The following is a 26,317-nucleotide window of genomic DNA, read 5'->3' as shown; positions in this document are numbered from 1 at the left end:
GAATGTCCTCGCAGCCGAGGATTGGCCAGAATTTCTAAGTGGTGATGAATGAGAAGACAGATGGGCCCTTGGAGTAACAGAAGGCCAAGTCTTCAAAGGTGGCCACAGCCTGCCTTCTCCGACAACATCAGCATACTCACTCTCGGTCTATAACTAGGCATGCCACATCATTTTCTTCAGCAATAATGTTAGCTGATCTGACATCCTCACTGCAGACAAAAACAGGCAAGTCAGTTTTCCACTGTTAGAAATTAAACATCCATTTTCATTAGAGAATCTACTTGTTTATGAAACACCATCACTAAAACCTTCCAAAGACTGCATTTTTTTTAACATCATAACTTAAACTCCACCCCTTTCCAAAAAGGATTTGAAATGCGTCCCAATAAAGGTTACGTAGGCAAGGAATTCAGACAAGAAGATAATTGCACTGGGAACAGAGAGGAATCAGTGACTGTGACTGTCTATGGAGTCTCCTTCGGGGCTTTGTGTCAGCCAAAATAAAATACCTCACCTGTGATCAAATGGGAATTGCTAATTAATAAGCAGCCAAAACAGAAATTAACGGATCAAAAAAATTTACTGGGAAAACATTCAAGTAATTAACATATAATAAAAAACCAATCAAGAATAAAGCCCAAAGAAAGTGTTTCGAGTACCATATCAGCCAATGATTTAAATAAACACTAAAATACTTTAAGTTCATAAAGTCTAAGATGTACATTTTCCACTAAAATCTCTGAAATCAGAGCATGTCCTACAATTGATGATGAATATAGTGTAATTAATAGCATTGTCTTTCTTGCTCAAGGGTACATAATATAATTGGTGCATCTTACATCTGATATCCTAGATACAATGATTTATGGCATATGATCTAATGATGGTGAATTTAATGACCTAAGGAATACCAATAGGCCAAGCATTGGTTAAAGTATTTCTTTAGAGACCCTTATTTATATTAGTTTCCTCCCTCATTAGTTACAAACTAAAGACTCTGGAAAGTGGTACACCCATATGGTACCCAGTGTTGTGAGATTCATTTAAGGTAACTGGGAAGAACAAGCATATTGAGACCGCTCTAAGCAACTTCATCCAAAATGGCATCACACAAAGTATATATAGTTCCTTCTTCTTCCCTTAGTGATGGGATAGGAAAAAACTGGGAGACCCATTTCTCATTCCAAAGAAGTCCCTTATCCATATAGCTGACATCAAGAGTCCTTCTGATATAACCCATAGATCCTCCCAAATTTACAGGGTCCTTGCTAGAAGACATTAGTGAAAACATTCCAGCTTGATGAGCTTTTGAGCCGGGAGCTGGGTAGTCTGTACTCAACTTGTATGTGTGTAGACATCTGTATCTATATGTAGAGATAGATACACATATACACATACATATGCATAGACATATGATCTTCGATATGAGCCAATCTGATTTGTGAGTTCACAAAAACAAAGGTATGACATCTGTTTCACTTGTCAGTGACAAGACTGACTAGGAATGTTCTCTGCAAACACTTTATAAATATTAGGGTTTATAAATACACATGTTTCTTTCATAATAACTGTGTAAGTGCCATCGATCTATTTTTGCACATAAAATGTTGCAAGAACTCCTGGGACTAATTAATGTCAAGTCCCGGGAATACACAGACTATAAGGAATATTGAGTCACCACCAGTGGCCCTAAAAACTGATAGCAAAGAAATGCACAAAAATGTAGAAGTATTTGTATCCAATGCTCCTTTTCCTTGATTTTAGCTTTATGCTTCCAAATGCCTGGGGAGTTGGGTTTGTATATTAAATATAAATTCCCATGTTTCTCATGGGAAAACACTGTAATTGGCTAGCTGTGACATAAAGCATAAATTATTTCAGATCCAGCAAAATCAGACAGCGTATTTCCTTTCAAGAGCTATTTTGACCCTATGGTGCATTTGCAAAGTTCCCTGCACTTTCAAACTTAGTTTTTTTGTTTGGGGGTATGAGAAAAATAATCTAGCAATGTTAAGAACAAATACATTGAAGTTTTGAATAATAATATTACATAATTATATTACATGAATCTATTCATATTGTCGCACCAAAAAAATCAAAAAGGAAAATTTCCCTGTTACTGAAACAAGTTAATTACGAGCTAGAAAATGAGAAAGAACATTTTAGCTTGTCTTTAAATTCCATTTTTAAATTGTTTACAAAATAACAATGATCTAACTTTTTAAGTTTAAATAGTTTTTCCTTTAAAAATAAGAGCTTTATAATTTTTAAATAATCAAATTTGTCTTCCAGTAATTTATGAACACTTTTTCTTTGCTCAATACTTAATATTATCATCACATACAAATCAGCAGAACCAGGCTTCATGACAAAAATGTAAAAGGAAGAAAACGAACATAAATAACACTCGTTTCTATAAGCAGAGATTTGACATAAAAACCGCTTAGGAATAACATCAAATTTAAGTGATGTCTTAACTCATTTCAAGTAGTTATTTAAAAACATGTAACTCCAAAAAAAGTATTGCTCAAAACTCTACACTTGCTTGTACCCAAAAGGCCGAGAAGCGATTCAAAACTCTAATTTGATCTTTTATAAAGTTATTTATATTTAAGTAAATGTGGTTTTTTAGACTTGAGGTTGTTTCCGGGTCCCAGGAAGTACAGTGTCTCCTGAGACATTTGATTGATCTTTATAAATATTTCTTCTGTAAGTTAAATCAAGAGTAGATAAACTCATTCCTCAAAAGACCAAAGGTTCAGGTAGAAGTTTCATACACACTATTTTGAGTTGTTTCTAAAACTTGCAAAATGAACTGATAAAACTTCTTAAGAAAATATTGCTTTTGGCATAATGGTTTTAAAGCACATAAAATATGTAAAATATGTAATATGATTTAAAGCACACAACATTATTTGATAACTTTTTAAGAAGGGGAAAACGGCAATATTTCAAACCTTGGGAATATAAAAACTTGTTCTTAAAGGAAAATTATAATTCTCAGGTCTTTAATCTCTTTCTCTGACTCTCTTTTCAACTAGATTCTAATAGAACACCAATTTTATTTTTCACTAGCAAACTTAAGCCTTCCCCAATTCTTTTCCGTGCAAAATTAGTCCAGTTATTTCGTGCATAACAATGAAATTTTTAGCATTCAGCTTAAAATTTTTGTTTAATTCCTGAATGTTTGCTGACATTAATTTGGTAGCCCAATTTGACATCTCTAAACGAGTAGTTTCACATGAAAGCAATCAAAGAATTATTTAAGTATGGTACAGAAATTTATGGATTTACCTGATAAGAGCTTTTTCTCCAAAGTATTCTCCTTTCTGCAATGTTTTTATCAGTTGGGGTTGATCATGGCCCTCTGTGCTCTGGGTGACTTTTACCTAAATGAGGTTAAGCAATTAAAAAGAGAGAGAAAAAAAGAAGAAAAAATGAGAATCTGAACACATATCCATTCAACCAGACCCTTTGGATCAATAAAAATTTGACTGAAATAAGGAAATAGACAAGCCTTTGCTTTGACTTTGAGGTAGTTAGTCAACTCATTTGGAGGGACAACAAAATCCTTAGGAATCCGCTTAGGAATAACTCATTTGGAGGGACAACAAAATCCTGTGATTTAACACAACCAAATGACTCCCCATCTGTAAGAGAAAGAGTCTCCATTCAAATCCTACCTCTCAAAGTTAAAATTTTTTATGTGAATCCAGCGATTCTTTCCTAGGTATATTTAAGGCAAATGGTAATGGTCCTGTGGGAACTTCTATTATTTCAAAATCGAAAGAGAGTTAACAAATTAATCAAGAATAAGGCTAAGTGTCAGGAGTTTTGAATCCAGTGTCCATGATTGACTTGTTGAATCCTGTAAATTCAACATTGTGGAGTCCATGATTGACTTGTTGAATCCTCTAAAAACTGGATGCAAAATGTGGATATGGAGAAGGGTCATAACTTTCATGGGAGTCTCAGTGTGATCCATGGCCCATGAGAGTTTAAGAATTCCCATGGCAGAACCAAACAAAAACTTCAATATTCCTTGTTTGTGGCTAGAATTACGCCAATTCAACATGATAATGAGGTTTGCTTCGTGTTGATTAGACATTCTGATTAGGATTTATGGAAGTCCCAATGAACTAAAATTTAAAAAAACAATAAATGTAATTTGTTTATTAGTCAGAATGCTTTCAAAGCATGGGGTCCAGGTTGGGGAGAAATGATAAAAAGTGTTTCTGAGTGTTGAAGAGTTTCTGAGGTTTGAAACTATTTTGTTAATCTTGTTGCTCTTCACTGGGTGCCCAGGTCAAGGTTCAACCACAAGTCAGTTTACAAAGGGCAGTGCCTGACTCTCTGATGACAAACTCTTCCATGGAAGGAAGAACATCTGTAAAGTCCAGACAGGTTATAGACATAGGTGCTCAAGTTTCACTCTGTCATTCAATATTTCAGTAACGCCTTTTATCTCTGAGGAACATTGTAGAGAGTCAACATAGGAACAATTGGTAACATGTTATCCACTCAAAATTTAAGTAAAGAAAAAGATCTATTGTATATATACTGGCATAAAATTTTCATCAGTATTAAAACCAACTTGAGCTATGATATATGAATTGAAGTTTGGAGCCATATCGTGCTATAGCTTCATGCCTGGCCACTGCTGTCCGCAACTGCCGAGTTCATTCTCCCCACACCTCCGTTGGATGGAAAAATTTTCCAGCCCTGATCTTGGACCCTTGGGCTGATTGAGAGTCACAGATAAAAGGGATCTTAGAAAGAATCCAGTTATTTTATGCACAATGAAAGAGGTCCAAAGAAAGTCAAGCAACCTAGCTAGGGTCACTAAGAAGTTACTGTCTCAGCTAGAACCCAACACAGGTCTCTTGTGCCCCCAAACCCAGTGCTCAGACAAAACCCCCCAGGACCCTTCTGAGCAGAAGCTCCTTCACCTGTTTGACGCAGACGTTCAATGCAGAGCACCGCTGCGTTTATGGCCAACTAATGGGAACCGACTTTTTGATTTACTTTATGTAAGCTTTGATTAATATTTACCTTTCCTTTTGCTAAGATGAAGAAGGTACTTCCTTCCTCGCCCTCTCTAATAATGTAATCTCCTTTGTCATAGTATTCCTATTGGGATGAGAGAGAAAGAAAGGTCAAATCCTGTGGAGACATATAGATGAAGGCATGAATGACATCAAACTCCACGTGTCTTTGAAATGAACATTCCATGTCTGTGTCTTTTATTTGTTGTTACTGTCCACTGTAATCTTCTTGAACTTTGCAGTCATAAGCTGTAGAAAAAGTAAGGAGACTTTTGCTTTATTACGTGTGCTTATGTTTATCTTTCCCAGAGAAAATTCACCTGAAAGACTGACTTTCCGGCATGGAGACTAAAGAACATGAAGAGAAATGAGAGCAAAGCAATAATATATATAAAACAAACTGATATACAGGGGAGCTTTCACCTGAATAATCCAAATACGAGCTGTTCAGTGATCTGTAATAGTCTGAAACTGGGTCTAGAGTTTAGGAAAAGATTATCTAATACAGTGAAAAGATTAGCCCCAGTGGACAATAGGAATATCATCCTCAATTTCCAATTCCTTGAGGACAAAGGCTGGGAAAATTCTACCTACATAGCAAGTAGCCCTTTCATAGGGATTCTTTTTAAAAATTTATCATCATAAAAGATCAACTTTAGAATTTTTCATATGTAAATTCTGTTCTCCCATGTAGGTTTTTCCTGCTGAAATCTCAAGTTGTCACTTATTTCTTTGTTTCCCTCATATAGGTGCCTGTAATCAGAGAATTCTTGGGCAGAGAAAAGTAATTCATCCATTTGTCAGACCGAAAGACCAATTCGGTCTCTCAGAAAACAAAAGATGGATTAAACCGTCCACATCTACTTCACTTTAACATTGTCTCAAAGTCAGAGAACCAAAACGGATCTCTTAATTATTTATACAAATAAAAATGGGCCTGTTTAATTTATTTAACAAGGCATAATTAACAACATAATAGCTCTCTCTTATTTTTCTTTTAGATTTGAAAATAAAATCCAAACAAAACTACTTTTGTGTCTGCTGTATTTCAATAGCCTTTTTGGTCACTTACACTTCAAACCTATTTACATTCTTGAAATAAATATGACTGCTAATATGAATAAACATACCCTTTATTTACAGAGCACCATGTATATTTTATAAGACATTTCAACATCTCATGGAAAGGAGCGTAATATCTTAGGGGAGAAAATACTTGGAAGCCAAACAGATCTAGATTCAAATCCCAGTTCTGCTTTGAATTTCACATCGAACAACCCATAAAGTTCAAATAAGAACATTTACCTTCAAAGATTTAGAGAAGCACGTTAGTTTACTATTGCTGCTGTAGCAAATAACCATACATTTCTTAGTGGCTTCAAACAACACCCGTTTATTATCTCACAGTTTCTGTGTGTCAAAAAATCCAGGGTCACCTGGATATTTCTGGAAGGGTCTCCCAAGACTGAACTCAAAGCGTCTGGCAGGCTGTGTTCCCTCCTGCAGGCTCTGGGGAAAAAGCCACTTTCAAGCATAATCAGGTTGTTGGCAGAATTCAGTTTCTAGGATGAGGTCTCATTTCCAAGCTGGCTGTCAGCCCCTTAGTTCCTAGAGACCTCTCTGAGGTTCTCGCACAGAGCCCCATGCTTCATAACCAACAATGGCTCATCAAATTCTGCTTAGACTTGAAAGCTCCCTGACTTCCACTTCTGCTGCATCTCTCTGACTCCAGGCAGAGAAAATTCTCTGTTTAAGGGCTCATGTCATTATATTCATCCCTCCTAGAAAATCCAGGATGATCTCCTTATTTTAAGGTCCTGAACCTTAATTACATCTGCCCCGTCTCTTTGGCCATGTAACGTAACATATTCATACATTTCGGGGATTAGGGTCTGGGACATTTTGGGGGGGGGGTCCATTCTGCTACCACATGCAATAAGACACCTGAAATATAGTAAATAATTAATGATTGCCATGTTGTAGAGGGAGATCATTATGGTTTGCTTAACCATTACTTAAATTTTCTGGGCCTCTGTTTACTTTTCTATAGAATTACAATGGCATGACCTACCACACCGAATGTTGGGTAGCGTAGCTAAGGCATCTGATAGCACATTTGATAAACACTAGGCACCCGGTGACCCTGAATTCCTGTGAAGAGCCCGTGAGCTGGGCATCCAAGCCTTCCACAGTACACATGGCTGTCCAGGTTGATTGCACTCCCCAGCCTCCCTGTGAGCTGCCGCATGTGATTGACTTCTAGCTCAAAGAACCTGAGCTGAAGTGCTGCATGCCACCTCCCGGCCAGGTCCATGAGCTGTTTCAGGCATGTCTTCATAGAGAGATCTCGGCAGAGGGATCCTCTAGGCCTTAGCCTGAGTTCCCAAATGGCTCCGTGCAGCTACCTGACACTATCCTCCCTGGGCTGCTATGTAAGCAAGAGACAAACCTCTACTTTGTTTGGAAAATGGTATTTTGAGTTTCTGGTATCCCAGTTTGCTTACTCCAATTCTCTATTCTCTCTCATTTTAGCTTTATCACAAACCTTCGCCACATACAAGCTCAATTTTACAGTTGAGATGACGCTGAGCCTTGGTGTTTAAGTGAGTGACCCCACTCCACAGTTGAGCATTTCCATGACGCCGCTACCGTTCAATTCTCTCTCACTGGGACGGCTGGTGTCCTGTTAGCTGTCCCCGTTTCAGACAGTCTGCTCTATAGTCTCTCCCGTTCCCACCCCAATCTCAGTCCCCACTACCCACATGGAACAGAATGAACGTGGAGAATTTCCAAAGTGCTGGTAGCTGTTCTTCAGTGATTATAAAGCCTTCGGTGTGTGCGGATGTGCGGCTTTCATTCCTGTCCGTCAGAGACGCTACAGGTAAGCTTGAAAGGGAGCACTGAGAAAGAGCTTTATTGTTTCCTGAGGGGCAAACTTCCTAGTGGTATTTTTCCGAGGGATGGTTCTTTGTCACCCAAAACCACGGGAGGAAGATAAATAATACCTCCCAGTGTGTTGACAGTAACTTCACAGATCAGAAAAGGCTGTGGATGTAGGTCAGACCAAAAATACACAGTGGTAAGTACAGGCTATGATGCTAGACTGGCCAGTGTTTGCCAACTGGGGAGTGCAGCCAGTCTAGCCAGGGTGGTCGCCAAGACCAAAAAGAGAAATGCAAACAGTGTGGTTATTGTCCTGTGGTTACATTGCAAAGGGGGCCCTTATAGGACCAAGAAGCCATAGACCCTAACCTCTGGAGCAATGATTTTCAAGCATTTTTTACTCGGACTTACGGTAAAAAATACATTTTACATATGCATCCAACTACATCTATGCAAGCATCCGCACACATAGACATGTATATAAAACGAAAACGTATTTAACTAATCCTTATACTTACTACTCTGAAATTTTTAAAAAATGTTCCTCCAAATTAATTTCCTGATCTACTAATGAGTTGTGACCCGGAGTCTGAAAAACATATCTTAAAAGAAGATGTGCGGAACCCCTGAGAGTAGTTACTTGGTGTTAGCAAGAGGGAGAAACTAAGGGAATCAATCCCGGGGCAGACTGAGAGGTAGAGGTCAGAAGAAAACTATACAAACAGTAGTAGCTAAAGATACAAAGAGTTTTTTGCTGTACAGAAAATGCTCATTCTGTGATACCTAGAAAATGTTAGCGCCTGAATGCCTCTAACTAGAGCCTGAATGCCTCCCTCAAGGTGAGGGAGGACAAAGACCAAGAAGCAAGGCCATAGCGCCCTTAAAATCTTTAATGTGTGGCTAGAAATCTTCATTACAAAGAAGTACTGATGGGGCGCCTGGGTGGCACAGCGGTTAAGTGTCTGCCTTCGGCTCAGGGCGTGATCCTGACGTTATGGGATCGAGCCCTACATCAGGCTCCTCCGCTATGAGCCTGCTTCTTCCTCTCCCACTCCCCCTGCTTGTGTTCCCTCTCTTGCTGGCTGTCTCTATCTCTGTCAAATGAATAAATAAAAAATCTTTAAAAAAAAAAACAAAGAAGTCCTGATGATAAACAATCAGATGTACAACACACACACACACACACACACACACACACACACGTCCCCACTCCTGGAATTGTGTGACTATGCACCCAAGTTTGTTGTTTAAAAAACTGTATACAATTAAAATTGTTGTTACCAACAATTTTTTGTTTGCCCAAGTATGATAAGTATGATAGTTAAAACACCTTAGAAATTTTAAAGCAGGGGGACCCTCATCAACCATTCAGGCAAAATTTAGTATCTGATCGCTTATTTCTAAGGAACTAGAGCCTACAAAATGAAAGCCAACAGAAATTCCTCTAACTTGGGTGAACCGACTGTTTAGAACTCTGTAACTGAAACGTTGAAAGAACCTGTAGAGATCTGGCCGACACACCCTTTCTTTGTAGAGGAGGAAACCCTACTGCCTACAGGAATTACTTGACAGCTGTTAGTGACAGAAGCTTGACCATAAACACTAATCTCCACACGTTGGACTAGTGAACTTTCTATGACACCCAGCTGCCCCCACCTTTAGCTAACAGGTCCACAAACAGGCAAAATCCACAATTATCTCAACTTTCTTATGACTCTCAATGTAATCATTAAAATGAGAAAACCCTCTGGTTTATGCAGGTGTTAGCAGGAACTGTAAGAAAGAAAACAAGATTTTTAAAAAATTATGAAAAATGGAAAATTCCTGAATAAAGAGATAGACTATGGCAAACTCTATATGTATTCTATTCATAACTTTAAATTAGTGCTTCTCAAACTCTAATAAGCTTAAGAGTCGCATCAAATGTTGAAGTGTATATTTCTGGGCCGGTACCCCAGGGTTTCGAATTCAGTAAGTGCGAGGTGGTGCCTGGGAACCTGGCTTTCAAGCAGCACCACAGGTGATGTGGGTCAGGGCAACAACCTTCCACAGGACCCCACCCCTACCCCACTCCTACTACACCTCCACTTTCATGAAAGATGGCACGTCAGAGTCACAGGGTAGAGGGTCACTGGGTCATGTACCAAAGCTCTGTAACAAAGAGTGAGGTGACGTTTTGGTCAACCACTGTCAAATCCCATGCTTCCTGTGTGTGGGAACAGAAACTCTGCCCACTTTTGTGCTCCGTACTGCACAACGGCACAATTCACACGATCATTTTCATTACCATTAACACTAACACTGCATTCAGAATCTCCATCATGCTTCATGAGGCTCACTAGCTAACTCTTGAATGTGTTGGTGCTGCTTTCCCGTCAGAACACAAGAAGAGGCTTAAAGGTGATGTCTGCCTCTAGAACCGAGTGTTCTGGGTGAGTTAAGCGAAAGCAAGAAATGCTACCGGAATACTGAACACTTGGAGCCATTGGTCTAGATGCAGGAGTCAAAGGCTTCACAAACACTCCAGATCAACAGGTTAGTGACGGGAAATTCTGATATCTCCTCCCCACCCCCACACAAAAATTAAAAACCTCCCAAATCAATTCCTAAACACCATGCCAGATTCAGCCTGTTTTTCTCAAAGATTATGGAGCCAGTTTGTGGGACAGCTGGTCCTGGAACTCAGCAGGCGTTCTGTTATAACTCCAATGCATTAGTGATTGGCTGTTGTCAGGACCCTGTTGATGGGTCATTAGTCCGAGCTATGCTGGTAAATTATGTGCTTTTCTTAGTGCTAAATAGATCCCATTACTCCCTTGTTAATCACTTTTGCATTTGAGAATTTTCACACGCTATGGAGACACATTTGTTTGCCAGGTATGAATAAAGGGCCCTTTATAAACTGTGCTGCTGTCTGCAAATGCTGAGATATAATAAAGCCTTTCTAGGGCGTTTTAAAAGATGAGAACTTTCAAACTCAAATTGTGTGTTAATTAATACTGGATTTGCGCCCCCATCTATATATTCTGTAACTATTGCCTGTGGCTGCAATAAATATGTCTAATTTACCATTTATTTTTAATGATACTAAATTTTAATATTTGCTGTCAGCATGGAATTCCCCTCTGGTGAATCTACTCTATTAGTATTATATTAAAAACAGATTTCCTCAGTTAACAAAAAAAAATATAGGGCTACTCTAGCTTTAAAACACACACACTCTCAGAAATTAGGATGAATTATTAATTTGTAACATCTGTGATTGGAGTTATGTTACATTGGGAAAATCCCAACAGATGCAGGGCAAGCAGTCCTCTTGAAAATGACTCCATATCTGAACACTCTGGGGACACAAGGCCAGGCACTGTGTCATCATGACCTGTCCTTGATAAACTGCTGGATAGGTTCCACGAATTGTAAATGGAAACATTACTGGTGTCACTTACACTTAAGGATAAAATGGTCAGTGCTCCTTCTCAACAGATATTAGTTTACATTGTATATTGTGATTGACAGAGGCATGAATCTGTCAACAATCAGCCTTGCAGGGATTTTCGTATCTCCCACTGAGAACAGCTTTATAAAAGCTTCAAGTCGGCATGTGACTTCTTGACTACTCCTTACCTCCCTTAATTCCGTAAAAGCCATTTTGGTTTCAATGAAATTGACTCCCCCGCCCAAATCAGAGAGAAATTACTTGTGTTGAATTTTAATCTCTGAAATCTGAAGAGGTTTTCAAAGAACGCGTATCATTAGAATCCAAGGTTCGTGTTATAAAAGCTTTATTCACAAAAAGACTTGACTATACTTGGACTAGAACCAACCATCTGGGTGATGCCTCATATGAGTTTCTGAACACATTCCAATATGCTGTTTTCCCCTGGATGTTAAAATAGGTAAAGTGCTCCTTAAATGCAAGGGTTTTTAAATGTCTTTTCATGGTGTTGAGTTTTCAAGTACGGAGTTGTTTCATAGCCTGATTCAAAGGGCTGTTCCCACAAGCTCCAATATATCCTTCTCTACTCCATTACCTAATTAAGCATCGCTGACTGCTTTATACTGGGAAAACTCTACATGGGATTGTGATGTTAACTGCAGAAAATCAAATGCCTCTTGAGTAAGGCAGATTAGTTTTATAAAATATACCAAAAAGATTAAAGTATATAAATCAGATGTCACTTTACACATGCAAATCCAATTTCCTTTTATACATTCCGGTAGAGTTGCCTAAATCCATCCCAGCCCCTCAGTTCCATGTGAGGTGGTCTGAGGTTTTTCACAACAGAGAAAGGCTCTTGGTCTCTACAGACTGGCGACCTACCATAGTTTCCTTGTTATTCGTTTACAGTGCTAATAGCAACTAGATTCTACAGTCTTTTAATGAATTATACTTTTTCCTTTAAAATTTCTTACCACTTCCAAGCAGTCAATGATCTTGGTTAGTTTTTCTTCAGGTAAATTCTTCAGCAAGGATACACTTCAAAATTAAAAAGAAACCTTTAGTTATCTTCCTGAATTAAACCAAAAATATGCACCTATATGTAGTTCAAAAAAACTTTACCTGCCTCTAAAAAAAATATAATGCACTTCAGTTTTTCCAAAGTTAACCTCCAAAATATAACGCACATAAATAACTGAATTTCAAATGCACTGAAATTATAAAACCACATTAGTCACAGATATTTATCATAGGCAAATAAATAAAAATAATAAGATGCCTTAAATAGAAAAAAGTCAAGTTTTGTCTGTTTGGGGAAAAAAAAGAAACACTTTATATTTGTTGTTGGTTTTCAGAGTGAATCACATCCAGAAATGTGTTTCCCTCCACATCTCAGTATCTCTTTTTTTAGCATGAGTGAGGAGCTCTGCCCCCAGAAGAGGATCAGATCTTCATCTGAATCCTTGTAATTAAGTAAAGGCTGAATCCAGGGGGGAATGTAGGAATTAGCATGGAAATGATCTTTGATTATTATTCATACTGTACTGTCTTTTAAAATTAATAGTAACCAGGGGCATGTAATAGGAACATTTTTACAGATAATAATGATACTCAGAGAATGAAATAGAATACTGGAAGTTAACTATTTGAAAAAAAAAAATCAGGGGTGCCTGGGTGGCTCAGGTGGTTAAGTGTCTGGCTTTAGCTCAGGTCAGGATCCCAGGGTCCAGGGTTCAAGCCCCAGGTAATCATCCATCATCCATCATCCATCGTCATCCACTGGGCTCCCTGCTCAGTGGGGAGTCTGCTTCTCCCTCTCGCTCTGCCCTTCCCCCTCGCTGGTGTTCACACTCTCTCAAAAAATAAATAAAATATTTTTTAAAAAATCAGCAATTCCACTCAGTGTGATTAACCAGTCAAATGATAAAATTATTCTTTTAGAGAAATTTCTCTTCTACCTTACCCACTTTTACTCAGGACTGTTGATATAATTTCCAGAAGATAAATACTTCTTTCATACCATCTAAAATTTGACACCTCTAAGGGAAAAAATGATGCTACTCCCAAAATACATGATTGGATCTAATTTTTGAAAAGATAGCTAGCTCTAGACTGACCCTTGCACGTGTGCACAGGGAGGCACGCAGGCAGCAGATGTCGATAAGAATGTTGTCAACGGAATCCTTTGTAATTTCAAAACACTAGAGCATGCCCCAATTAGAGAACAGCTAAACACACTGGAGTAGAGTCAGATGATCAAATTCTACAACAGGAGAAATGGCTGAACTAACCAGATGGATGAAATAGGAAAAAATAATGAGTAAAAAACTGAGTCACGGTAAGTTAAATCAAGCTATAGGCAAAGTAATGAAGAATACCAAGGAATGACTACTAAGCTTCAGAATACAGACCACTCCCAAGAAGGGGCACGTGGGGGGCTGGGAAGTGAATGGGGGAGCACGTGAGAACACCAATCAAAGTTGTTAATGTTCCAATTCTTAGGTTGGGCAGTAAGTAGCTTGATGACACTCATTTTGTTATCGTGTTTTATAACTTACATATGTACTATATACCTTTTATACATATATCACATACTTCATAACAAAAAGATGTACATGGGGAAAGACCTTACTGTGTATTATGAAACCAAGTGAAACGTCTTTCTCTAATCTACCTTCCTGTGAAGGAAAAGGTAAAAGGTAACCAGAACTTGCCATTGATTAACATACGCTCCTTGCGAAGGTTCTGCTTCTGGTCTGCACTGGGATCTATAATGTTAGTGAAAATTCTCTCCTGTAAACCTGTCACCCTTGGGGATTAGTGAGGAAATTGATATGAGGAAGAATCTTTAGTCTGTTTCCCTTCTATAAAGAAAGAGATAAGGTTTATCTGGATCGTCACTGAATCCCCAACGTTTAGGGGCTGGCACTGGGTATTTGATAGATGGATGCATGAAGGAGATAACAAAAGGAAGACAAAAGGAAAGAAGGTGTATGCACCAGTAAATTCTCCGAGCTCCTTCTACTAAGACAGAACACTCTAGACTCCAAGGGAATGAAATGCAATGCCTGGTGGCTCAAGTTTTATCTCACAGAGCACTGGCTGATTTAGTTATCCCCTCTTGGCCCTTGTATGAGTGTAGCTCATGAGCTTTTAGTGCTGACCTGTGTTGCTCAGATGCTGGAATTTTTAGATTACCTAGACTCAGGTAGACCCCACAACACGTTAGCAGAGGCGTTGGTTGGCATTTCGGTAAGGTACCTGCTTCTTGTTACTGCAGCTCTTTGCCAGGAGCCAGTGTTAAAACTGGGAGGATAAATCAGCAAGATTCTATAGGGGAACCCTTAACACCTACAATGTTCTATTGATTAGCAATGCATTTATTCACTATTTATTGAGTCCTTACTATATACTAGGCACTGTTCAGCTCTAAAATCATTGACTTTGCAGGCTAGTTGTGCAAGATGAAATCACTATAATTAAAAAGAGCTTACAATTTATTATTATTATTATTATTATCACTTACCACAGGTAACATTTCATTACAGTATGTACTACAGCTTTAGAGATTGTCAAAACTCCCACAAAGAAACACAGAAATAGTTTAAATAAAGAACTTATAGTCTCCAAAAATATTTTTATATTCATAACAGGCTTTTTCAGTGAGATAGGTGTTTGTTTCTCTATGAATTGATGCTTCCAAGTTTTGGGGGGGAGTACAGAATAGCTCACAAAATATGTTCCAAGGATCTGTGTCATCATGACAAGCATAGTCGCATTTCTGGCAAGTTAATTTGCTACAAATAATAATAATTTGGAAGATGGTGTGATTATACAAAGGAGAAAAAATGTCTCAGGTAAAGTAATTAAAGATAGTAAAGTAAATTAGGTTTGATATTATCCTAACCAAGGCATTATTAGGAAGACTGTCTTTTGCTATCCACTTCCAAATTATAGGATGTCTTTCAAAGTCAACTGAGCAACCCAGGTGAATACTTTAGGATTTTTTGCACGTTTTTCTACACTCTATACAATGACTCTATCAATACAAGGGCAAAATCAGTGAAAGGAATAAATCAGTGTGCAAGGCTCACTGGAATTAAAAATAATTTTTTTTACAAAGTAGCATTTACTGCAAGGGAATACTTTTGTTCCTGTGATTTAGTCATGTGAAAAATGCTTAAATGAGAAAAGCTGTAGTAAAATAATTACTGTGATAAAACCAATATATCCACAATAAGGCTACACCATCTTCTGCTCTTTCCACCAATGTGTTATCCTTACCTTCTGAGGAAGTTTCTGTACTGTTCATCTCTAGCTTGAGCTGTCCTTCTCATTATATTCTGGAATACCTCTCGGTCTAGGGCCCACGTTTTAACATTGGTAATAGCTTTAGAAAAATCAAGAAAATAATAAAATATTGTTTAGCCCCACATTAAGAAAACATTCCAAAATGTTAATCATTAAATTTTTCATATATTCTCATAAAATGATATTTCTTGGAAAATGCATTATTTAACACGCAAATGGAAGGAAGTAGTGACATAAATAGTGGGTAATTTTATAAAATCATCTTTGGCTTTGAAATGAACCATGATTTGGAAGTGAGTAGCAAAAGATTTCCTCTCTAATTATGTTTTGCTTAGGATGATATCAAAATTAGTTTGCAATTCCTAATTACACACTACATCATCAGGATGTATTTCAGATTTGTGCTGTGATATAAGAGAAAACCAGCCAACTTGTAGCTAGATCAGAGAGGGAAGAATTCACAAGTAGATAATTGGAAGTTAAAGATCTCTCAGTGTATGAGTATGTTTTTATGTCTTTTATGTTTTTCAGACATTGTAGCTAATGAGAGCCAATATATTTTAAGGATCTCTATGGTTACTTTTGTATAAAGTGCATACAAATCATTTTCATAGAGATTATGCAAGACAGATTTTGAGACAATTTTTTTATAGGAAAGACATGGAAAGCAAGAATAAAATCTAAAAAGGAAGAAGAGCAGAAGTTGCAGCTCTAAAAGATCTAGATGAAATTACAATTGTAATCTTTTTAAAAAAGAAGTAATGAGAGCCTATAAAGTAAATCAAAATCCAAAGCTTTGGTTTACCAAACTTAAGGGTGAATTAGATTTATCTTGACATTCTTGTTAAAAATACAGATCCCTAGGCTCCAGTGTCAAAGATTCTGATTTGGGTTTGGAGTGAAGCCCCAGAATCCGCATTTTTATCAAATCCTGCAGCAATTCTGAGATGCTTCAGCCAGTCCTAAACACTGAGAAACGCACCTGAGTAATTCTGCCCAAGATTTCCATGAATAAAGTCAATAAAAACAGGAACCCTTACACTAATCCCAAAAGTCACTCAAGAAAACTCTCACCAATTAATTCACATCCCTTTTGATATTTATATATTTTCCTTGGTTTCATTAATTTTTCTGGTTTAGAATATGATCAGAACATCATGGAGAATGAAAAGCAAACATTCTGGATGAGCCAAAGGCAGATGTTTACACAGTAAAAAAAAAAAAAAAAAAGTGAAGTGGCAATTAAAGCAAATATTAGGAATAATTCAGTAATATGAAGCCATTTTCATATTTTATGTGCAGGTACTTGACAGAGAGGTTCTCTTAATTTGAATTGTTTAGACAAGCACTTTCAACATAAGTCCTGTAAGCACAGCATTTCTATTAACAGGAGCACGTGGGGCACAACGGGAGACAAAAATACTCAGCAGGCAACAGCGACTCAGATTGTCATAAACATTGGGCAACAATTCAAAAATACAACATTTCATCCCCTGTTACCTTTCACAGAGGCAGTTCTCGTACAGTTGTATAAAATGGCTAGTTCCCCAAACGTGGTCCACATAGGGATGGATGATAGAAATTTCTCCCCTTGGAACACCTCCAGTCGGCCCTCTATCAGTCAGAATTAAAGAAAAACACAAACAATCAAAACCCATCTAGATTCCATAAATTACAAAAATAAGACAATCAGAAAGTACACAAAGCATACCGGCAAGATATCTTATGATTCTCATTATAATATTGTGGTGGAGAGTGTAGACTGAAAGCAACTTGGCCATATTAGCTGATCACCTTGAAAGAAAGAGTTACCTACTTTGCCTGAGGCTTTTTGTCAGTAATGGGAAGACTACTAATAATATTTACTTCATACAGTTGTTGTGAGAATTCAATACGTTAATATAGGTAGGGAATTTAGAACACATAGTAAATGCTGTATTAGTGTTAGCTATTGTTAATATTACTATCATTGTTACAAAGATCTTTCCCTGAAGCAGTGGATGGCAAGTATTGTATTTAAAATTCATTCTACCCCATAAAAATGCAGCACATAAGACAATTTCTCTTGTGCAAGGGACACAACAATCCCTGTATGTCTTGAAAACGCAGCTTAGCTGTTCACATTAACAGAAGGACTACCTTGTCCTAACTGAGGAATGCACTGGCCCAGTCCGACTGCGTGGCTCTGTCCAATCATTGGCTGTATAACTTTGGGTAAGTAACCTCACCATGCCTCCACTGTGGTCTAACCCCTCAATCACTGAAATGAATTAATAAATGGAAGTTGCAAAGAAAAGTGCTTGAGAAGAACAGTATCAAGGGAATTAGAAGACAAGCCACAGACTGGGAGAAAATATTTTTGCAAAAGACACATCTGATAAAAGAATGTCTTGCAAAATACACAAAGAACTCTTACAACTCAACAAAAAGAAAACAAACAATCTGATTTAAAAATGGGTGACAGAGCTTAACAGACACTCACCGAGGAAGATAAACAGATGGCAAATCAACATAGGAAACTATGCTCCACATCATATGTCATCAGAGAAATGCAAATCAAAACAACAGTAAGATGCCACCACACACCTAGCAAAATGACAAAAATCTGGTACACTGATAACACTAAATGTTAGTGAAACGTGGAGCAACGGGAACTCTCCTGCATCGCCGACGGAAGCGCAAAGCGGGACAGTCACTTTGGAAGACAGTGTGGCAAATTCTTACAACATTAAACATACTCTTACCATATAATGCAGCAACTGTCCTCCTTAGTATTTACCCAAAGGAGTTCAAAACTCAGATCCACACAAAAACCTGAACACAGATGTTTATAGCAGCTTTATTTATAACCGCCAACACTTAGAAATGACCTGGATGTCCTTCAGTGGATGAACAGATAGACTGTGGTACATCCAGACAACGGGATATTATTCAGTGCTTAGAAGAAGGGAGCTATCAAGCCACGAAAAAACAGGGAGGAAACTTAAGTGCATACTACTAAGTGAAAAGTCAGTCTGAAAGGGCTACATACTCTATGATTCCAGCAAGATGACATTCTAGAAAAGGGAAAATGATGGGGAGAATAAAAAGATTAGTGGTTGCCAGGGATGGGGTTGGGGGAGATGAACGGGTGGAGCACAGAGAATTTTTAGGGCAGTGAAAAACAGTCTGCATGGTATTATAACGATGGATGTCATTATACATTTGCCTAAACCCACAGAAGGTGCAGCACCAAGAGTGAACCCTATGATAAATTATGGACTTTCATGATATAGCAATAGAGGTTCATCCCTGGTTAGAAAAAAAAAGTACCATTCTGGTGAGTGATGTTGATAATGGCGGAAGCTACACATGTGTGGGGACAGGAGAGTATGGAAAAATCCCTGTATCTCCCTCTCAATTTTGTTGCAAACCTAAAACTGCTCTAAAAAAAGTTAAGTCTTATGAAAGTGAGAACAAGTGCCTGACATTAATCTTTATCTAAGCAACAGTTGGGGGAAGAGAAAGACAGCATGTCAGGAAAACTCACAATTCTTTTGCCCTGCTGATTCTCTTCTCCTTTCCCTTTAAACAAGTGCAAAGAAAACCTTACCTCGCAGTCTATGCAAAAAAGACCTACATTCATAGAGGAAGAAAAATGGTGGGGTTATTCTTTCCCGTGAAGAATTATTCTTTCCTTCTCCTAATTCACCACTAAACAGCTCTGGGTCACCTCTCTCCAGCCATCCATTCACCAAATTGGGTTTGAGTACCCGTGTTGTACTAGAAACTGGTCCAGCAGCCAGAGAAACAGCGTGGACGGAACACAAAAGATACTTATGCTGATAGAACTGAAATTGTAAGAAATAAACTCTGTTTTGGCTCCAAATCCTACAGATATAATACAAAATTTAATAATTTCTCATTACAACTAAATTCTATTCCATTGAAACCACTTAGTGGTACTGTTGGAATTGATATCATGGATCGTCATGCATTTCAAGTTTTTTTCCTAATTGACTGTGACTCATGGTACTTGTGCAATACTGAAGAATTATATGGAATATCAAAAGTTTAAGCAAAATATGCTTTTATTATTATAGGCTATTCATGCCATATGTTATAAGGGGAGATTTTTAATTAATTTGCTCAATTACATCAGGCAAGTCAGTGCTTAGATAACACCGTAATTAATTCAAAGAAGAAACTGATCACTTTTCATTGCCATGTGTGCTGTAGCCTGATTTCAATGACTGTATTGATGCTGGCTTCTGTTCTAACTCTTCTCTGCCCTCGCCCTTCATCAGAGTCACTGGCAAGGAACAAGATGGGCTGACATGAGTTTCTCATCCTTTCCTAGCAGGTTCCATAAAAAATTTGTTGAGTTAATGATCTACCTTTTCTTGTCGGAACTTCTGGTTTTGCTAAAGTAGAAGTGAAATGGCCAAGAGAAAAGCTGAAAGAGGAGGAAATTGCTCTAGATCGTCCGTCCCTAAAAACTAGAAGGCTGGCTAAATTCAGACTATAATTCACTTCCTGGGTAGAATAATTACTTGAGAATGACTGTATAATTTCAAGGGTGTCTACAAAGATGTTTATGGCAAATAAACACCAATATTTATGAAACTAGCATGTCTGAAGAATCAAAGTATATGAAAACAATCTTTCATATAGTATAAATAGAATAATAAATGTTTATTAATTTTTTTGGATAGGCAACTTCTGCCCCATACCTAAGGCCCTAAGGAAACAAGGATCATAAAAGCATTCTTAGATTGCCAGGAACTAACAGTAGAAAATAAAAGATCACAGCAAATCTCAGTTTACCACTCCATCTGGGTAAGCCACTTTAACTTTCTCCCTAAGACTCAAAAAGTGGGGGATTCAGAATTTGATAAGGTGTTCAATAAGCATATGCCTTGTTCAGATAATGTCTTACTTCTGTATCTAATATCATTTTTTTGAGTACCACTGTAAGGCATGCATTTGATATGTATTTAAGAAATCCTTTGCCTATCTATCCAGCATATAAACATGTTCCTATAACATATATGTAGAAAACCATTTAAAGGGTTCTAAAAACACCAATGTTAATCTTAAGGCTTTCTATTTGATTCATATGTTGCTTACATATATCTAAATTATCCTTCAAAGTCATTCATATATAACCAAAATATTTCACAGAATCATAAAAAAAACCTTTTCTTTATCCTCCTACAACAACCTAAAAATGTCAACATAACCAGCGGTATTTTGAATAGAAACACCTTTTTTGCAGCTGTTGAGTGAGTGGCACTGTGATTAAAAGTATGGACTCAAGTCAGACCGTCTACATTTGTATTCTACCTCCACCACTCAGGAGCTTCGTGGCCTTTCCTAAGTTACTTAACTTCTCTGTGACAAAGTCCGCGTTAGTAATATGGAGATAACAGCACTTGCCTAACAGAGTTGGTGAGAAGATGAAATGAGATCTCTCCATTAAGTGCTCAATAGGGTGGCTGACGTATAAAAAGCATTCAGTAAATATTACTATCACCAGTATGATTAGATCAACAATGTTACTATTTCATGAACTCAAATCAGTTACGTTTTATATAAACAGAGCTACTGGTTTTGCATTTTTATAAATGTTTCCAAAAAATCACAAGACAATAGGCAAAGTATTTATTATATGATAACTGGAAAAATCTGTTAAACCCACCTGCTAGCACAAAGATATGGTTTCCTGGTTCTCCTTGCTTAATAATGTAACTCCCTTGCTGGTAGTTTCTCCCATACATGCATTCCACCATGTCTTTGATCTGCTGAGGATCCAGTCTCTTTAGAAATTGATTTTTATTAAGGGCGTCTGTAATGAGCTTCTTCTCACTGGCATAATGGAAAAGAGATGGCAAGTTACATTAACAAAAACCGTGTTGTGCTATTTAGATTTATTTCATTTAGATTCCTGATATTACCACCTATGTACTTACAACTTTTCTGGGAGGGACAAATTTTTTTTCTAGCCCCACCAACACTGACCCTTATAACTACCATACTTCACATGTAAAACCTTTGAAAATATTTTTGAATAGTTTTCTGTAATTGACATCACATCAATTTTATTATCACTCCTTGCTGTCATCATCACAAATATAGCCTCTCTCAAGATCTCTAGATGCATATAAATAATATTAATATTAGTAATAGTAATGGAGACATGATTTTTTGGATGGAAAGAAAATCTGGTATTTAAGAAAGTACCACATGGTATTCATTTATTCATACATATTTGCATGCATAATGCCTATAGTAGCAGTTATCTTATATTTTATTTAATCTTCACCACTATCCTGTGAGAAAATTACTATTCCTACTTTCTGGATAAATAGACTAAAAAGTAAGAAGCAAGTTAATCCCCCTAGGATTTAAATCTAAGTCTGTGAGTCTGAAGACTGTACATCTATTGCCTCTCCTGAGCTGAAGAAGACAGCTCCTTGGGACTCGCCAGGTTCGATCAGAAACAGAGGGTGATGGTGGTAGACTGGGTTCACCTAGGTTTTGACCCTCAGTATGTCTAGACTAGACAAAACATATATTTCCAGTCTCATAACCTATTCATTCCCCAAATCCAAGGCTCTCTTGTTCATTGCCCTCCAACATTCTGTTTTCTTTTGGAAAAGAAGTAGCTCAAAATAATTACCCAATCTTATTACCATAAATTTCAAAAGTTTTAATTATCATACTGTACATGTAGCTATCATAGAATTATTGAGCTGGCAGAAGAGTGGCCTCGTGGGCTAGGTCAGAATCTCTGCACAACATATTTGCTTTCAGTCAAACTCAGCGTGATTTCTAAAAATCGGATTTTTCTGTATTTACTGTTTTAAAACTTGTGATATTTTTCCACACAGAAAGTTCTCAGACGTAAAGTAAAATTTCACAGATTGGATACTTCCTTCATGACCCCACCCATCAGGCTATGTGAAGAAAACAGAATGAAGAAATTCCTTCAGTCCTACAATGACGCCCTCATCCTCAGAGCTACACAAACTCTCTGAGTACCTTGAGAACTTACTTCCTCCTGCCACCAGTGTATCACCAAATCTTGTCATTTCCCTTTCCAAAAAATCACTGTTATCCATTTCAAGCGTCTAGTTTCCCTTTTCAAGGATGTCACCACAGTCTAAGAAAAAAATTTAGGTCTGGACATTAATAGCTTCTTTTTAGCATTTCAGCTTCTAGCCTCTTTCCCCTGTAGTCTATTCTATCTTTTATTATCAGATTATTCTTGTTAAAACCTGACTTCATCCTGATCTCATTTTTACCTCATCTGCGAAAGCCAATAATTCATTCAATTAATATATACCGAGAAAATACTTTGGCTACATGTTCTTCTCAGAGCAAGCAGTAGAACTGTGTACAATGCCAAAAAAGCCCCAGCTTTCATAGGCTTTTATGTTCTCCTAACATTCCAGCTAGTGTTTCATCAATGCCCACATAGCCTAATTTCCCAAAATATGTTCCAAGAAGTGCTCTTCCTTTATAAGCAAAAGTGTGCTGAGTTTGAACAATTTTGCAAATTCACAATACATACTTTCAGAGTTCAAAGAAATCTTCCAGTAAACAAATCTCTTAAACCAATGTTTCCAAACCTCAATGTCTTTTTATTTATTTCTTCTTTTGGCTTAACTTCTATGAACATTCCATGGAAGTAGTTTGAAAACCCTTTTGCCCATAGAAGAAAAGCAACAGCTCACAATCTGGTATTGACCATTTCCCACCATATGACTCCACTCCACCCATCCAGTACTTACTTGCTAAAACAAATCCCTTGCTTCAGATAGGCTGGTATCCTCATTGTCTCCTATGCCTGCCAGCTTTATCTTTAGGCTTAGTCCCTATTTTCTACTCTAACTTAATTTCTTCTTCCTTCAATCAGTTTAAACCTTATAATTCTCCCTTTGTGATCTAGTCAACCGTGTGTCGATGCTGTAGCTCACACAATCCGTTCAGTCTATTCTTAACTCCTAGAGTACTGTATTCATGTCTATTCAATTCAACAAATTTTATCAAACATTTACTTAGGGCATAAAAATTAGTTAAGCATGGTCCGTGGCCTCGAAGAGTTCCCAAATCCTTTTAACTTAATTTAGTGTATAACTTTATAATATATTCTACTATTAGAAAAGAGTTCTCTCGATGACTTTTTCTCCAAACTAGATTATAAATCTTAAAGGACTGGGTCTTCTCTTGAATTCTCTAAGAGGCAGCATACAGCAGTGACTTTCACTCCCTCTACAACTATGATAGACCAGCTGTTATCAGAACAACTCTCCGGGCTCACACAATACAACTTCAAAAGCTAATTAAAGTAGATATTTACAAATGTGTTTGAAAGCACTGGAGACCTATCGACATAACAACAGCCTGAAAAGCCACGATCAACAAGAGAATATGAGCATGACATTCACCTCTGCTTTTCCCTTCAAGGCATTTGCTGATTTGAACCCAGCGCTGAACAGAGTTTTGGCAGTCTCAAAGGATTGGAAAGACCAAAGTTAATGTTCAAGGCACACCATGAAGGAAGAATCCTGGTAAACAAACGGGATTTCATATGGGACATCTGTAGGGCTGCAGCCTGTGAGTAAGCACCAGTACAAAAGAGGCTAGCTCTGGAAAAGACTGAACATTAACTTCAAAATGACAAATTCCTATTTTGGTTAAAATAATTTGCTCCTAGCCTGACTGCCTGCCACAAGCAAAGGTGTTTTCTGTAGGATGTTCACAAAATCTAGAGACGCAAATTTTCTCTAGAGTTTCTCCCTAAAGAGTATCTGGTATGACATCAGGCATACCAAGATAAAAGACCAAATGACTGAAGACCAAGAGAAGAAAAGACAATAGAAACAGACCTAACAGATCAATATATTGTAGGTATCAGATACAGACTTTCATATAACCATACCCTAAGAAAATCATATCTAGGACTGTCATAATCAAATTACTGAAAACCAAACAGGAAGGGGGAAATCTACAATGCAGTTGGAGAAAAGACACATCACCTCAAATGACCAACAATATGACCGACTTACACCTCAACTGAAATAACAGAAGCCAGGAGACAATGGGATATCTCCAAAGAGCTTTTAAGTGCCTATTTCCACTATCTTTACCCAGTGAAAATAGCCTTCAAAAATAAAAGCAAAACGAATACATTTCAAAATGTCATTCCATTGGCAACAGACTCATAACAGTGGAGAGCTCCAGACAAACAGAAAATGATCCCAGATGGAAACTAATAGATGCTAGAATGAAGAAAGAACAATGGAAAAAGTAAATATGTGCATGACTAAAGGAAGCTCATCTTTATAAAAGAGTAATAGCAATACCTTGTGGATTTTAAAATGTTTGATAAATAAAATGTTTGAGAACAATAGTCAAGTTGTGAGGCAGGGAGGATGGCAGTAAACATAATTTAAAGTCCAAGAAGTGATAAAAGTATTAATCTATATTAGAAATTTAATAAATTAAGGAAGCATGTTATAATTTAGGGTAACCTCTATAAGATGAGCCAAAGAATGTTTAACTAGAAAGCTAACGGAAAAGAAAATGGAATAATACGCATTTAATTAATCCTAGAAAATGTCAAGAAAATAGAGAAAAAGAAACCAAAGAAGTGAAACAAATACGAAACAAATAGTAATATGTTCATATGCAAATATTTGTATTTATATTAAAGATAAATATACTAAATACTGGAATTTTAAAAAAGACTGTCAGATTGAAAAATAAAATAAAAAGGAAATATGAAATGTGTGTTACTTATAAGAAGCATTCCTTTAAGATAAGGATATAGAAAGTTTGGAAGTAAGGAGGTAGAAAGGAATCTTTATCCTATATAAACACCAATTATAAAGAAAATGTTTCTTGATATAGGAAAGTAGACTTAAATGAAAAACACATTTCTAGAAATAAAGAGGGATATTTCATATTGATGTGATCAGGAAATATAAGTATTCGAAATGTGTATGCAATCAATTAAATAGCATCAAAATATAGAAAACAACATTGACAAAAATAAAAGAATAAACTAATCCACAATTGTTTTGGGAGATTTTAATACATTCCTTTAAGTAACTAACAGAACAAGCAGACATAAATTAGTTAGAATATAGTTTTAAACAACTGACTATCAAACTTAATTTCTTGACCTCATTGATATTTTAAAAGATTGTATTTGGGGCACCTGGGGGGCTCAGTTGGTTAAGTGTCCAACTCTTGCTTTTGGCTCAGGTCATGATCTCAGGACTGTGAGACTGCTTTGGATTCTCTTTCTCCCTCCCTCCCCACCTCCCTCTCTAAAAATAAAATAAAGTAAAATAAAATAAATGATTGCATTCAACAAATTCAGAATACACATTCTTGTCAAGTACACAAAAACCTTCATGAATATTGACGATATGGTGAGCCATAAAGCCCATCTCAGCAATACAGAGTATGTTCTTTGAACAGTAGAATATTTATTTTTTATTTTTTATTTTTCTTTTTTTTTTTTTAGAGAGAGCGCTCCTGCATGAGACTGGCTGTAGGGGGAGGGCAGAGGGACAGGGAGAGAGAGAATCTCAAACAGGCTTCACACTCAGCATGGAGCCGAACGCAGGGCTTGATCTCATGACCC

General features: G+C 37.2%; 1 protein-coding gene across 2 annotated transcripts in view; it reads right to left on the bottom strand.

Annotated features, from left to right (window-relative positions):
- PRKG2 (protein kinase cGMP-dependent 2) overlaps positions 1–26,317 on the bottom strand; it is an 81,947-nt gene that overhangs the window by 41,019 nt on the left and 14,611 nt on the right. For both annotated transcript variants that reach the window (XM_008693277.1, XM_008693278.1), the window contains exons 2-8: positions 21,359–21,525; positions 17,179–17,292; positions 15,652–15,757; positions 12,342–12,405; positions 5,053–5,130; positions 3,295–3,389; positions 141–209 (exon numbers count right to left, since the gene is read on the bottom strand). In XM_008693277.1, the coding sequence (XP_008691499.1) occupies positions 141–209; positions 3,295–3,389; positions 5,053–5,130; positions 12,342–12,405; positions 15,652–15,757; positions 17,179–17,292; positions 21,359–21,525 (693 nt within the window). The remainder of the gene's footprint in view (positions 1–140; positions 210–3,294; positions 3,390–5,052; positions 5,131–12,341; positions 12,406–15,651; positions 15,758–17,178; positions 17,293–21,358; positions 21,526–26,317) is intronic.

The sequence above is a fragment of the Ursus maritimus genome, unplaced genomic scaffold (assembly GCF_017311325.1).
Source record: "Ursus maritimus isolate PB19 unplaced genomic scaffold, ASM1731132v1 scaffold_8, whole genome shotgun sequence".
NCBI lineage: Eukaryota > Metazoa > Chordata > Mammalia > Carnivora > Ursidae > Ursus > Ursus maritimus.
This window is presented reverse-complemented; position numbering and strand designations above follow the sequence as displayed.